Here is a 14695-nt window from a genome sequence, read left to right on the forward strand (position 1 = left end):
GCAACTAGATTCAATACTCATAGTAGCACATTTATAATATTTTACAGTATTTGTGTGCAAACAACTTTCTGTCAAACTACAGCTAAGGGGCTTGGCTGGTGGCATGACAAGTTTGGGACAGGAGGTTCTAAGGAGACCAGCCTGGAGGAGAGGAACTTGTTACTTGGCAACATCAGAGGGGTGGGCCTGCAGGCTAGAACCCAGACATTTGAGCTAACTGAGCACAACTGTGGGGAGTCTGGTCTGTGACGGGGATAGCAGGAAAGCCAGCAGCCAGAAGAGGCTCCAAGGTGAGAAGAGGGATGTAGGTGCCAAGAAGATTTCCTTACAAGAGGTTGTGGGGTTGGGGGTCAAACATCAGGATGGAAGACTGTTAAAGCGGGAGACGGATCAAGAAGAGGTGGAGACATAGTAAATGTCCAAGTAGGGATGCGGTCCACACTGGAGGAGGGAGGACTGGAGCGGGCCAGGGCAGCCAGAAAGAAGTCTGGCATGGCTGCTGAATCCTGCACCCTGTGAATGAATACCACCTTCCCACACTGCGTACCACCTCACACTCAATTGCCCAGAGCACCTCCTCTTAGCTCTATCCGACTGACTCTGTCTGGTCCTTGCTTTTTTCTTTCCAACTGCTCTTCCTCCTAACCCCTACCTTTCCCTAGGCCCATTTTACTCTGTGTGCCCATGTGAACAGGCTCCTCCAGAAGGCATTCTCTCTCAGGCTGAAACCCCTCCATTGGCCAGTCCCTTTCACTCATAGGTGAGAGGAAGAGGTACTTGGGCAGGCATCTTGGCTTCTGGAGATGCAGATGGTTTGGACTAGCCCTTTTCCACTGGAGGAGAGAGCGCAGAAGGAACCAGAAGTCATCATTTAAAGGGGTTGGGGATAGATGGAGAAGGTTCAGACAAGATTTCCTTGGATCCTGGGGTCTAGCTCCAGGTTCACTCACCTGGCTGCCTTCCTCCTGGGTTATCTCCATGTCTGTTCTTAAAGGTGTCATTTTCAGCTTGACACTTTCACAAAAGTAGGAGAATCCTTTTTGTCCAGATTAGCTGTATATTGTGTAGGAAAGTTGTTGGCAGTCTGTCCTCTCCCAGTGAGGCCTCTAAGGGATTTCTAGTAAGGCACTCCTCCACCCCCTGAAGTTTTTTCCTCCCCAGATTGTTATAACTCTCCGATGCAATGTGCTTTCATTTTTTTCTTCCAAATTTAGATGTACCTCACTATATTCAATAGATGTTATTGAAAAACTATGTATGTATATATACAACTATATGCATGCTATAAATATGTTGATTTGGACAAATATTATTTTGGGTAATATTTTGAAAACATCAGGAATTTTATTTAAATCTGCAATAATATAAGAAATACCTGTATGTTATGAATATTGGAAAACATACATTTATTTTTTATACCTTGGGTTTTCATAAACATAGCACATCTGTATTTTGTTTAGATTTTTGTGTTGACTGGTAAAAAAGTTGTTTCTCCCCTTCTAGCACTATAGAAATAATTTATAAGAAAGCTCAAGGTAGCTATTTTCTGACCAGGAATTGACATTCGCAGTTGAGTTTCTAGATTGCCACAGAAATCTGTTTTCATGTATGATCGAATGTTAATCTGTGTAGGACAGTTAGACTCTTCAGTTTTGCCAAGATGGGACATCTGGTGTCCTTGGGCCTCAAGGCAGCGCAGTGTGGAGAATACAAGGAAGCCAGAATGCACTTCCCAGAAAACCTAGTTACAGAAGCTGTAAGGCTGAGCCCTGAGGACAGTGGCCAACAATCAAAACGACAGTGCCAGAAGAGCCCAGAAAACTCTGACTTGATCCAGGATGGCATTGAGACTAAGGGAATCTTCTGGTCTGGCTGGATGGGCCTTTGAGAAAGGGTTTGCTGACAGTGAAAGATCAAAAATCCGAACCGGGTGATTACACCTTGGTTTTGAGTCATCCGTAAAGCGTGGGCAATATTTCAGGCTATAAATAGAGGTATAAGGAATAAGAGAGAAGAGGGGCGGGCAAGGGCAAGACAGGCTATGGACTGTGTTAAGGGTTGAACTGTAGTCCCATTAAGGGAATGGACACACAAGGAGTAAAAGCCGAAGCCCAGATATGGGGCCCAGGCACCTGAGGTGGGACTGGGGAACAGCTGTGGCTTTGTAGCCCTTTTTCTACCCCTACACCCCTCCTCTCAGCATGCCAGTTACCTGGACACATGGCACACAGGGGCAGCTCTGGACCTTCCCTGCTGGTGGGGACAGAGCTCCCACTCTGATAATGATTTTCTGGAGAGGCAGAGGCAGCTCGACCTACAAAATGGAGACAGAACTTGTAATTGAGCCAAGCTGGGAAAGGCAGATGTTGACAGAATAAATGTGTTAAGAGTAATCATTTAAAGTTTCAACTCTGACTCCTTTTTATTTCTTGGTAACTTTTCATTTTGATACAATTTTAAATATACTCAGAAAAGTTGCAAGAATAATATAAATAATTCTCCTAGACTCTTTACTCTCATTCTACCAATTGTTTACGTTTTGCCCTATTCGCTTTATTGGTCTTTCTCTTTTATTTTTATTTTTTTTTAATCATTTGTAAATTGAGACATTGTTCTCTTTTATCCCTAAATATTAAATATTTCAGTGCGTATTTTCTTAGAACAAGGACGTTTTCTTATATAACCACAAAGCAGTTATCAAAATCGTAAATCTGGCTCCTTTAACACTAATAATATTCAAATCCTGTCCATAAGATTTTATAATTTCTGTTCTATTATTTTTGAACTGTCAGAGATTGAAATTTAATTAAAATTCTTTTTTCTTCTGACAGTGTTGAGGGAGGGAGCACACACAACACTTTTTTCTTCAAATGTATTACATGGAGAGCCTTTGCCAAGTTTACAAAAATACAGTTGGCAGTCAATGGAATTACAACATAATGGTACCAATTAGATAAAGCCATCAAAGAGATCAAAGAACTTTTCTGAGTAATATGCTTGCAAATTCGTTTGCCTTGGAATTAAATTTTTATAGAGCTATCTCATTTTCAAGAATAACACTGAAATCACCACTTGATAAGATCCACGTATATGATCTTTATCTTTTTGCCTTAAATGCAGGCAAGATCTTTTGATGATGCAAATTCAACGTATTTTCCAGATTTCCCCCAATTGGGTTAAATGGGAATATAGCAAAAAAAAAAAAAAAAGTGATGTCTAACAAGAAAGCAATGGTGAAATATGTTCTGATAGCAAAAGCTATCCAAAATATATTATTAGAGAGCGATTTAAAAAGGGTAAAACGTCATATACCATGTGATCCCATTGGTTTAAAGCCAATTGAGATTATATGTTGGTGTGTGCATAGAAACATTTTGGAAGTTACAGAAAAATGAGTGTCGGCAATGGTTAACTTGGCAGTTAAGACTAGGTAGGTAGGATAGTCAGGGGAGAGAATTACTTATTTTATTTTCTACACTTTGTAGTTTAAATTTGTTATGTGCTTTTATTTATTTTATAGTAATTAAAATCATTATAGTAGAGTGGAAGGGTAGAGGGTGGAAGGGAGACAAACACACACACACACACACACACACACACACACACACACACACACACACACACAGAAGAGTAGTTAGAACAAAACCAAAAGGCAAACATTAAAGATGGTGTGACTTAGGAAGAAACAGAAATAGGCAGAATTAGGGAAAAAAAAAAGTAATATATAAAATAAATTGTTTTCTACCTTTCACTATTTATGAATGTCTGTCAATTTTTTCAGCAAGATTCATATATAGGTCTCTTATAACTAAATTTTCACAAATGAGTATATTTTGGTGCTAATTCTGGTGGAGCAGACTGGCTGCTCTAGCCCTCTGTACTTCCTTTTAAATTGCAAAATTGATTAGTATTCATAGATTTTGATGCGTTAAATTTAGGTTTTGTTTTTATCAGCATCAACTGATCTTCATGCTTCTCCCGTCTCTTCTCTGAAAGCATGAAGCTATTCATAAAGAGCAAACAAACATCACAGAGATATTTGACTATGTACATCATATGATTTCAAATAGCTTCTTTCATCCTATCTCTAAATCATTAGATTTATTTTTGTAGATCTTCATGCATTAGGCTTATTTTTCTTTCAAGCATCAGTTTTTTTAAGTGGAAATGTGCCACTGGCAGAATCAGCATGAGAAGAAACCATGGTATAGAGGCAGTGGGAACCAATATTCATTGCCTGGGTTGTGAAGAGCATTACATGGGTTATCTCATTCAGTCCTTCCATCAGCCATGATGGGTACATGGTAATATTTCTGGTTTATTATTGAAGAACCTGAACCTCAGAGTGGTCAAGAAATTCTTTCACTTATTCATTCACTCAACAAATATTCGTTGAAAGTCTGCTATGTCCCAGGCTCTGTGCTAAGTTTTAGGTATGCAGTGGGAGAATGTAGATGTGGTCTCTGCCCTCTACAGAGGAGAAAGTACAACAGAGGAGGAATGCATTGAACCAGCACACGCTCTCATACAGTACATAGCCACACATTATCTGGGCACACCGATGGCAAAGACATGATGCTGGGAGAAAGAACAACAAGATACTCACATAAACTGGATGCTCAGGGAAGGCCACTCTGAGGAAGCCCTGTATAAGCATAGAAATTGGCTAGTCACATGGTAGGAAGCACATTCCAGGCAGCGGGAAGCTCAGTGTGCTCAAGGATCTGAAAGGGGCCAGCGGTTGGAGACAAGTGACCAGGGGAAGAGTGTGGGAACTAGGGCTGGAGGCCTAGGAGGGAGGCAGTTCATGTGAAGGCTTGCAAATCTTGTTAGCATCAGCAAAAGTTTGCAGAACTGGATGGAGCTCACATTTGCCTGCATCTTAAAGCTTGTATCCCCTCAACATTTCATCCTTGCCCTCTCTCATGCCCCACCCCCTCTGACACTCAGCACTATAGTGTTCTCTTTCATTCTGTTTTCCAAGATGGCTAAAGCACCACTTTCATTATTACCACTGCCTAGTGTTTATGCTGGGAGAAGAGGGGCCTAGTCTGTTATCTGATGATACAAAGGGGAATTAGAAAGTATGGGGCTTGAGCGAGGCCCCTAAGAATACACTGAAGGGAAAACAGTTTATATTATCTAGAGTGAAGAGATGATAGAAACCAGGAACCACTCAAAGGACTTAAGGGGTACAATATCTCACAATGAACAGAAGCTTCCAAAAACACACAGAGCTATATTATCATAATTCCCCAGATATATGCAGTAGGTATACATCTTGGAGTAGAAATAATAGAAATGATGATGAAGGGAGATGGAGAGTAGGCACAATGTATGTGGTCAGAAAAGCTGTAGAAGTTTGCAATGAATTGAAATAGAGAGTCTCCAGAAGTCAAGGAAGGTTGAACTAAGAAGTAGCCTTCTGCAGACTGTTGAGTTCCATCAACATACAAAACAAATAAAGCCAGTGCCCTTGTGTAGTTTCCATTCTAGTGTCCAATGTGTGTGAATATAGCAAGAGCTGGGGTACTGGATGCCTGCTGGGGTTACAGGGTATGATTGGTGTTAAGACGGCAGGACAGGTGAGTTATACACGGATGCTTCTAGGGCAAACTCAACCAGAGAATAACTGGAGAGATGCATAGTACCCATGGCTCCGTGGTTTCAGAGTTTGAGGGACCAAGCCAGAAACTAAAGCGATGTCTCTAAAGTGGGAAATTCAGGTATCTGCTTGGGCCAGGAAAGTCTTCCTACCCCCCATCTTAGTTCCTTCGGGCTGCTACAACGGAACACCACAGACTGGGAGGCTTATAAACAACAGAAATTTATTCCCCCCAGTTCTGGAGGCCGGACATCTGAAATCAGGGTGCCAGCGAGGTCAGGCGAAGGCCCTTTTGCAGGTCCCTGACTTCTTGTTGTATCCTCACATGGCAAAAGGAGCTAGGGTAGCTCAGTGGGGCCTCTGATAAGAGCACTGACCCCATCCAAGAGGGTTCCACCATCATGACTTAAGCGCCTCCCGAAGGCTCCTGGGGTGTTAGGATTTCAACATATGAATTCGGGGCTGAGGTGGGACACATTCAGACCATAGCCACCCCTCAATCACTCCTTGATCCCTTCCTGTTCTGCCTACTACCCTTCGTGCAGCACATTGTAGAGCAAGAAAACAAAAACAACATGTTGGTAGGTTTGCTCTAATGGGATGATAGTCATGGGCTATAACTTTCTGTGAAATGATTGTTTTGAGTTTTTAAATGATTCATGCTTCTTAACTCTGTATTATTGATATTTATGCTCTTTTTTGGAATGTGTATGTTTCCATAATTTGTATTACTGATATAATAACTGGGCTTGGTCATTTTAATTCAGAATAACTATACTTAATATCCATTCATTCTTCGAAGACTGATATGGTTAAATAAAATGTCAGTCAGCTTTTTTTCTGTAAACAAGGAAGCAGTGGCTACTTTTTTTCAATGTTCACAGTCACATTTATATGTTAGACTGTAGTAAGTTCAGGCTTAGCAAAAAGAGAGGTGTGAGGATTTACTGTGCAATAACTGCTCCATAGCAAATTATTTTATGACTCTCAATTAAGTAATATTGACCTAGTGTGTATGTGTCTTGCTCTCACTTTGAGTTTTCCTAAGAGCAGCTCACGGCTAATTTGATTAATCCAATATGCAGAGTGTGCATTAACTTAAATTATAATTATTCCAGAGAGCCCCTTGAAATCTCTGAACCTTTTCGACATATTAAAAGTACAGATGTACTAAATGTGCTTCAACAAGAAATCTGAGTCTTTAATATCATTAAGTGTAGGTAGTTCAGCCTCTAGGAGTGAAGTGGCTTTAGCATCCTCTATGCTAGTCCTTCCTTCTTCCTCTTTCCCAGTTCAGGCCTTTTTGAGGGGCCACATCCAGGCCTTCTCTCGTCTTAAGGGCTTATGCCTTCCTTGTTTTCCCACATCAAAACCATTCTCTACTTGGCAGCTAGAATGATCCTTTAAAAACACCTGTATGTCCTTGTCATTTCTCCACTTAACCTGCTTCCTGTTGTGCTTGGATCCTCATCATGACCTGCAAGGCCTTACCTGTCAGGCACCTGCACTGCTCAGACGTCACCACTTTCTGTCTCCCCACCCCTCGTCCTGACTCTTCTGCCAGACTGGCCTCTTTTGTCTCTTAATGCCACTAGTTTTCCCTCCCCACCCGGAATGATGGTTCTCCCTATCCCTTGCCCCAAGCCTCTTCAGCCTCAGGTTCCATGTCATCACCCTGATCCCCAAATCTGAATTTGCTTCACTCCACACCCAGCCCCATTTTCAATGTGCCCCGTAGTTTTTCCCTTTCAAGCCCCTGGCAAAACTGCGCTGAGATAATTGTTTGTATAGTCATGTGGGAATGGCCGTCCCCCTCCTCACTAGATGCCAGGACTATAAGGACCCTGTCGTGAGGACCCCACTGTGCCTCCCTTGTCATCATGACTAAGCGAATGTGTATTTATCCTCCTGTTCCTTCAGGGTTAATCTGACTAACCTCTATTGTAAGTCAGACTGAATGAGAGCTGGCCGAGCTATTGCTCCTCATAGGAAATAATCACGCCCTCATCTGAGGGTGCTTTAGGGTCCTGTACCTTCACAGGCCAGTAGGAGAGAGAATTTCAAACAGGTGGCTTTTTCAGAGACTTTATCTGCTTACTTGCAGCGTCATCCCACTCAGGCTTTATTCTAGGATTCTCAGACAATTTAGGTTTGGAAAACTTCCTCCATTAGCTATAGTTGTGATTATCACATTCCTAACTACAGCTCTTGCTTGTTGGTCATGAATTAAAAATGGCCAGGAGCTGGCAAGCAGAATTTTGCCTCCATTTAGAACTATCTGTAATAGGGCCAAGGGATGTGATTAAACGTCTTTGAAGAAGTGGTGATGGAAGTTCTTTGTGCCCCATTATGCCAGCACTATAAAAATCAAGAAATAAAGAAACAGGATACCTTGGCATAAGGGGTAAACCTGGTCTAGCCAGTGATCTGCTGTGAGAAAAGCAACAGATATGGCTTTAAACGGTAAACAGAAAAATTCTGCTTAAATTTCTGGTGGAAAGCATGGAGCAACCACCAAGGTGAGGGGAGCCAGGGCAAAATCCAGCTCTGTTCCAGAGCCTTGAGCCCCAGCGTAGGGCTGCTCCCACCCAGAGAAGGGGGTACCTCTCTCTAATTTGTATAAAGGCTTCATACGGCCTAGGAGCCAGAATACAAACTTTCCATTTACTACTGCTTTCCTTTTCCTCTTCTGTTCTTCACATATTTAAGAATTGTCTAGCTCTCTGAGATTTTAGAGCAATGTGTCATGTCCATTTTCACATCATATATTACACGTCATACAGAAGTTGTGAAAGAATTCTTGCCAAGAAACAGAGGGACCTAAACTTTACACCCCTATTCTAATCTATTCTATCTCATAATTGTGATGCTTTCACAGAAAGTATAGGCAAGCTGTTTACCATTACATCTTGTGGACTCAGCTTTAATACTTTGAGAGAACCTAGTAAAGATGTAATGAATGGGGCTTTGTGACAAGACATGGCCCCATCCCCTGGAACAGTCCTCTCTATTCTTCCCCAATCCTGGGGAAGAATAATGAGTTCTCATTAGTATGTCCCTGTTCCGAGGACACGGCCCCACCCAAATGTGTTTGCACCAATGCTGTCAATCATCCTCATGGCTTCCTGTTTTTAATGCTTTTGTAGCTCTGATATCCCAGCCTAAGGATACTATTTATGCTTTCCCTGCAACCTGATGATCTCCTAGGCCGAAGCGGGTTCCAGGGGAGACAGTTGCTGGGAAGGGGTATGACCAAAGCTCAGGTATATTCCTGGCTGCTGCTGGCTAGGCAGGAATGTGGTGACAGTTGTGTGCCATGCTGGCTTCATTAGTAGAGGCTCTTGCTGGTAGCTTGGATGGGCCTTGGCAGTGGGCAACAACTTGGAGAACATCCAGAAAAGGCCTCACAGTGTGTCAGGAAGACCTTGACCTCCAGGGTGGGGAGTCCCATCCCACTAGGACCCTTTCTTCTCTTGTAATGGAGGGTCCAGCTAGGGTTCAAGCTGCCAGCTTTCCTTCATTCTCTGCAATTCCTGCTTTGCAAACTGAGAATGGCCTTTCAGAATGTGACACATCTCTAGAATGCCTCCTCTCACAGCAGATGCCACTCAACTTTTGTATTCTGGCTCCTGGGCCGTATGAAGCCTTTGTGCAAATTAGAGAGAGGTACCCCCTTCTCTGGGTGGGAGCAGCCCTACGCTGGGGCTCAAGGCTCTGGGACAGAGCTGGATTTTGCCCTGGCTCCCCTCACCTTGGTGGTTGCTCCATTCTTTCCACTAGCCTTCCTCACTGGTCTTGGGGAGAGCAATGAATTGACCGAGAGATGGGCCAGCTTTTAACCTCTCTACGACTGTCATCTTTTTCCTCTTCTCCGAAAATATTAGCCTAGCTGGTAGCACATCTCCACCTCAATTTAAGGACAGGCATCTGGACTCCTGGGCCTGAGGACATATTTCCTCTCCTCTACTCTAGTCCCTGCAACACTCATACTGCCTTCTCCTCTTCCCTCTGAGCCATAGGCACTGACTTTGCTTCACAAACTGGCCAACTGTCACTTACAGATTAATTTTTTTTTAAAGAATTCTGTTAATAAAAAACAGTTCTGATGGCTGAAAGGCTTTATTTATTTCTCTTAAATTATTTCTGGACTTAGTCTCTTGTATTCTTCCTTTTTCTTCTTCCTGTTTTATTATGTGGATATAAAAACTATTTAAGAAAGTCTATTATTTAAATTCTTATTTCTCCACAGTCCCATTTAACAGACAGGCCAGTAGATGTATTTTGGGTCCTCATATTGAAAGTGTTATCAACAGCCTCAGTAATGTGGATTTGTCATGAGAGAATGTTCATTCCTAAAGCTGAAGACTCTGTTTGGGAAATCTCATCAAATATACTGTGATAGCTTGATTAATCCTTGATTTATTATTATTATCATTAATCAGTGATGATGTATGAAGTGCCTAATATGTACTGGACACTTTTATAGGTTTTATTTCTCATCCTCCCAATGGTCCCAAAAGATGGGTGTTATTATCTCAGGTTCCTTAGCTAGGAAACTGAGGTAATAAACTTACTCAAGTTCACACAGGTAGCATGTGGTGGAATTAGAACTAAAACTCCATTCTTGTGTGATGCCAGTGTCTGCACGCTTTCCATAACATCAGAGGTTCTTGGTTTTTCCCACTGAAGTTCCCCGAATGCAGATGAAATCAATACATTATGCCTGGGATCTAGGCCCTTTGTAGCTAGACATGGCCAGCAGCAAACTCAAAATTTCTTTGAAGTCTCATGCTTTAATCTTTAAAATTTATGCAAATTTAGCTTTCTACTCCATAATATAAAAGTATAAAGATAATCCTCTAAACTACTTGACATAGAATAAAATTTAAGCTCTAGGAAAAAGTCCTGTTAACCCCTCTCACATCCCCACCTGCTCTGCTGGAGGCCACATCGGCGGGGGTGGGGGGGCTGCACACTTCGGTTTGAGAAGGTCAGCCTTGCACTGTGGTGCATCTCAGTTAAAATCTTACTACCTGTTTTTGATAAACTTTTCATGTGTGGAGCAACCTGTCACTTGGCCAATCCACAACCACAGAAGTCTTCCTAATAGAGAATAGAGTCCCTAATACTTCCTAGACAAATCCTAAATTGGTCTTTGCTCATTCTTCATGGAACTCTTTGAATGACCTCTTTCTGGCTGGAGGTTTAGAGACTATTTAATCTGCGGTTTGTAAACTTTTATTTTTTTAAAAGCAAATGTCATCTTTCAAATGAAATTGCTCTTAGAATTCTAATCTACAGAACAGATAAGAATGAAGACACGCTAGTTGCCATAGGGGCTGAAGGCTTTGTTTACATGGTGCCCTGGTCTGAGGGACTTAGCGTTCTGCAGAACAAGATTTGAAAGCCCTGGATCAGATTCAGAGCACCCATTTTATAGATGAGAAGACTGAGGTCAGAGAACTTGGAGGACATGATTGAAGTGACCCAGATAGTTAGTGACAAAACCAGGAATAGTTCCTGAGAGCAAAGCCTGCCAAACTCTTCTGAGACCCTTGAAGTCTCTTGTAGTTTTCTTGCCCTATGAATAACTGATTTCCTAACTGCACTCAGAGGCCGTAGAGTGCCAGGGAGTGAGACTGTTGAGGAGTCCTTCAACCAGAGGCACTCCATGGTGTGGATCAGGGTCTGTGGCAGTTAAAGCTCTTTCCCAGAGCATACGGTGATTTAAAAACGATTGAGTGAGGCCACTTAAGCTATTGGGGTGTCAGAGTGTGTTGGGATCCAGAGAAAGGATTTGCAGGGGGGCATCAACCAGGGCCCCAAAGAGGATGTTGTGAAGGCACTCAGCCAGGCCACCGCACACTCCAGCAGCTGGGGCGTGGGAAGTGTGTAGAGGTGACATTGAGTAACCACCATAAACAGGTGCTGGGTCACCCCTGAAAAACTGCTGACTTAAGCTAGCCTTATGCTGTCTTTCATGTGGGGGCCTTATTAAGCTTGGCTTTGGTTCATTCCCTTTAGTTGTATTCTGTTTCTCAGAAAGCTTGAAGTGGTTTTTAAACTTCTATGAAGATGTGAACTGCTCCACAACCTAGATTTATTAATACAGTCATCTCTTATTTTTCGGTTTATCACTTCAGTGCCAAAGCGCCCTGTTATAATGTAGCCCCATCCCTGTCTGCTCTCTCCAAGCCCGTTTTGTTCTGAGGCCAGTATAATGTCATGCCGAGAAATGTGTTTAATCAGTGCTCTCTCGTGAGGAAGAAGAGTAGATGGTGTCATAAGAAGAGCCTCAGAATTGGGAAGTTATCAAAGGAAATGTCAGGAATTCAAGATAGATTGGTCCTGTGGGTATATATGAGTGATTAGTTAACTCAGAGGCAAGAAAATCATGATTTTTTAATGTTTGCGTGCAGGTGTTAGTATAGTTGCCTTGGAATGAGAACAAAAAGGATTAAAAAATAAAAGCTAGTTTCATCTTGACTAGAAGGCTCTTTTGAGAAATGATCAATGTTACATTACAAACACCATTTAAATCTACCAAATGGGCCAGATGGTTGCTCGAATATTGCATGTTGCCAGCTGCCCATTGCTACAGATGAAATCTTCTTTGCTGACGTTTGTGTAACCCACAAACACATTATAGAGTGTTGATTCTTTTGATGCTGTTTAATATTTATGTGTCATCATAATTATAAACCATAAATATACATGACACCATGCAATAAATAAAATTGCTCAGCTTTCATTCTGAAAGGGGAGGGGAGTATATTTATCACCTTAGAAGAGAGGATTCTAATATTCATTTTCCAATTTTCATAAATGCCACTCCTCTCATTGGATGCTCTAGATTGCTTTATGTTCACCAAGCCTTATCCGTTCAAAATAGCACAGACACTGGGGGCTAAAATGTATTGCCGAGCCCCAGGTTTTAAAGCTTGCCTGGACCAAAAGTCGGGGGGATGAAATTCAGGGGAATCCAAGTAGTTCTAAATGAAGCAAGACTCTTCTATGTAAAAACATACCAGAAGTTCTTTGGAGGTCACATAACGGGCAGGTGTACGATGTAAAAGCAAGTGGGTAAATGGAAGCAAATCAGCTTCTTTCAAAACAGACATTTTCTCGAGATGTATTTCTTTTTTGCTTTGAAAGAAAGCTGATTCACTGCCATTCACCTATTTATTTGTATCTGCATCTATGAAAACCAAGTGTCTTTTCCCTCTACAAAAGCCTGAACGTGTGTTTGTGGGAATGGGAAGCAGGGCAAGAGGTGGAGGAAGGGTAAAAGCCCACACAATTCGGTTCATCAATCACAAATACATAAATGAACTTGCTGAGATCAAACCCCCTTCCTGCGTGGGAGGGACATTCAGTCTTATCCAAGAAGACCTCTTTAGAACACAGCATCTTTATTTTAGCCCACAGACCCCAGAGAGCACGTTTCGTGGCTCTATAAATACAAGACTCAGATGCTTTCTGACACCCAGCGTTTCTGCTTTTTAACATGTAAATAAATGAATGCTCCAAGTGAGTAAATATCTGTGCATTGAGTTTACAATCTTGTCTTTCAGAAATATCGACAGTACATGGCAGGACTTCTGGCTCCTCCTTATGGTGTTATGGAAACGGGCTCTAACAATGACAGTAAGTGAAAAATACGAGCATTTTGTATCAAAATTTGTCGTGTGGTGTGTGCTTTCATGTGATGAAAAATATGCCCTACACCAGCTTGACAGAATGAGTTTCCAGACTCTTGTGGATAAACAGACTTCCAGCTCACATGGGTTATTTTAAAAAATTGTTAATATAATATTATTTTGTAGTTTTAGCTGATGGAGTGAGGTATGCTTTGGTGCCAGTTGGAACTTAAGCATACTTGAAATGCGTTCTTGGAATCTCTTCATTTTGTAGTGAAATCCAGTGTTGTTTCTGTGCTCTTTTAAAGAAGGAATTCATGAACTGTTTGTTTCGATCATATCTATCTAGACACCTGAGAGCCTCACCTCTTGCTTATTTTGATGTTATTGATCAAGTTGAGAAGCAGCATGAGTCATTATTCTTCTTAAATCATGGCCTCTCTAAACTCCAAGTCTTTTATAAGAGACCAGTCTCTATCTGATCATAAAAGGAAAGAAGTTTTTCTCCATGATACTCTTCCTAGTGGGTGCCCACTAGACTCAAAGAAACCCTGTGTCCTGAGTCTGTCTGTTCATGCATGTTGGAAGCATCTGTTTAGCACTCGTTACCGTCTCTGGGAGATGCTCGTTGCATCTCTGAGACCCCTTATTTGGCTCTTGCATATTTACATGTGACAAGGTACCAAGAACTGGGGTTTTTGAAGCGGTAGCACTTTAACTAGACACACTGATGGAGCAGGCAGCACTTTCATTCCAAGCATCTTCAGAGCCTGAGGGTCACCCTTCAAATCCTCTTCCCAGCTCCTGGAGTCCTCACTTTTACTCCCAGACTTGTCATTCTCTGTAGGTGATCCTCTTCCCCACTTGACCAAGATCTTAAGTGAGCTTCCTCACTTTCCTTCCCCGCTGGTTCACAATTTCTGTGCAGCCCCTGCCCTCTCTCTCTCCCTCTGTTTTCCTTCTGTCCCAGGGGAGGAGGGCAGGTCTCTCCTCCCATTTCCCTCCCCTCCCCTCCCCTCCCCTTCCCTCCCTGTTGTTGATTTTTCTCTCCTGGCTGATCTAGAGATGACTGGCTCATGAGGAGTACCTGAGTTGAAATCCTAGCTGTGCTGTCTCCTAGCTGTGTGACCTTGGGCAAAGCACTCAGGCTCTCTGTTCCTCAGTTTCCTCACAGGATTGTTGTGAATATTGAATGATGCAAAACAAGTCAAAGTGTTTAGAAGAGTTACAAGCATGTAAGAAACACCCAAATGATGTTAGCTATTACTTCCTCACCATAGTCACTCTTTAACCCCTTAAAGTCTGGCTTCTTCCCCATACTTGCTGACTCAAACCACTCTGCAGGTTTGGTGACCAACCAATAACCAGATTCAGTCGTTACTGTTCTCCACTCTCTCTGAATTGAATAAGATTTGTCATACTCAAACTTCATTCTCCCTTGGTCCCAGGC

The 14695-nt window shown here is 42.2% G+C and overlaps 1 protein-coding gene across 7 annotated transcripts in view; it reads left to right on the forward strand.

Annotated features, from left to right (window-relative positions):
* The window catches only part of RAPGEF4 (Rap guanine nucleotide exchange factor 4), a 259909-nt gene that overhangs the window by 131288 nt on the left and 113926 nt on the right, over positions 1-14695 (forward strand). For all 7 annotated transcript variants that reach the window (XM_039855519.1, XM_039855513.1, XM_039855515.1 and 4 more), the window contains one exon: positions 13180-13252. In XM_039855519.1, coding sequence (XP_039711453.1) covers positions 13180-13252 — 73 coding nt within the window. The remainder of the gene's footprint in view (positions 1-13179; positions 13253-14695) is intronic.

This window comes from Pteropus medius, unplaced genomic scaffold (genome assembly GCF_902729225.1).
Source record: "Pteropus medius unplaced genomic scaffold, Ma_sr-lr_union100, whole genome shotgun sequence".
NCBI classification, from domain to species: domain Eukaryota; kingdom Metazoa; phylum Chordata; class Mammalia; order Chiroptera; family Pteropodidae; genus Pteropus; species Pteropus medius.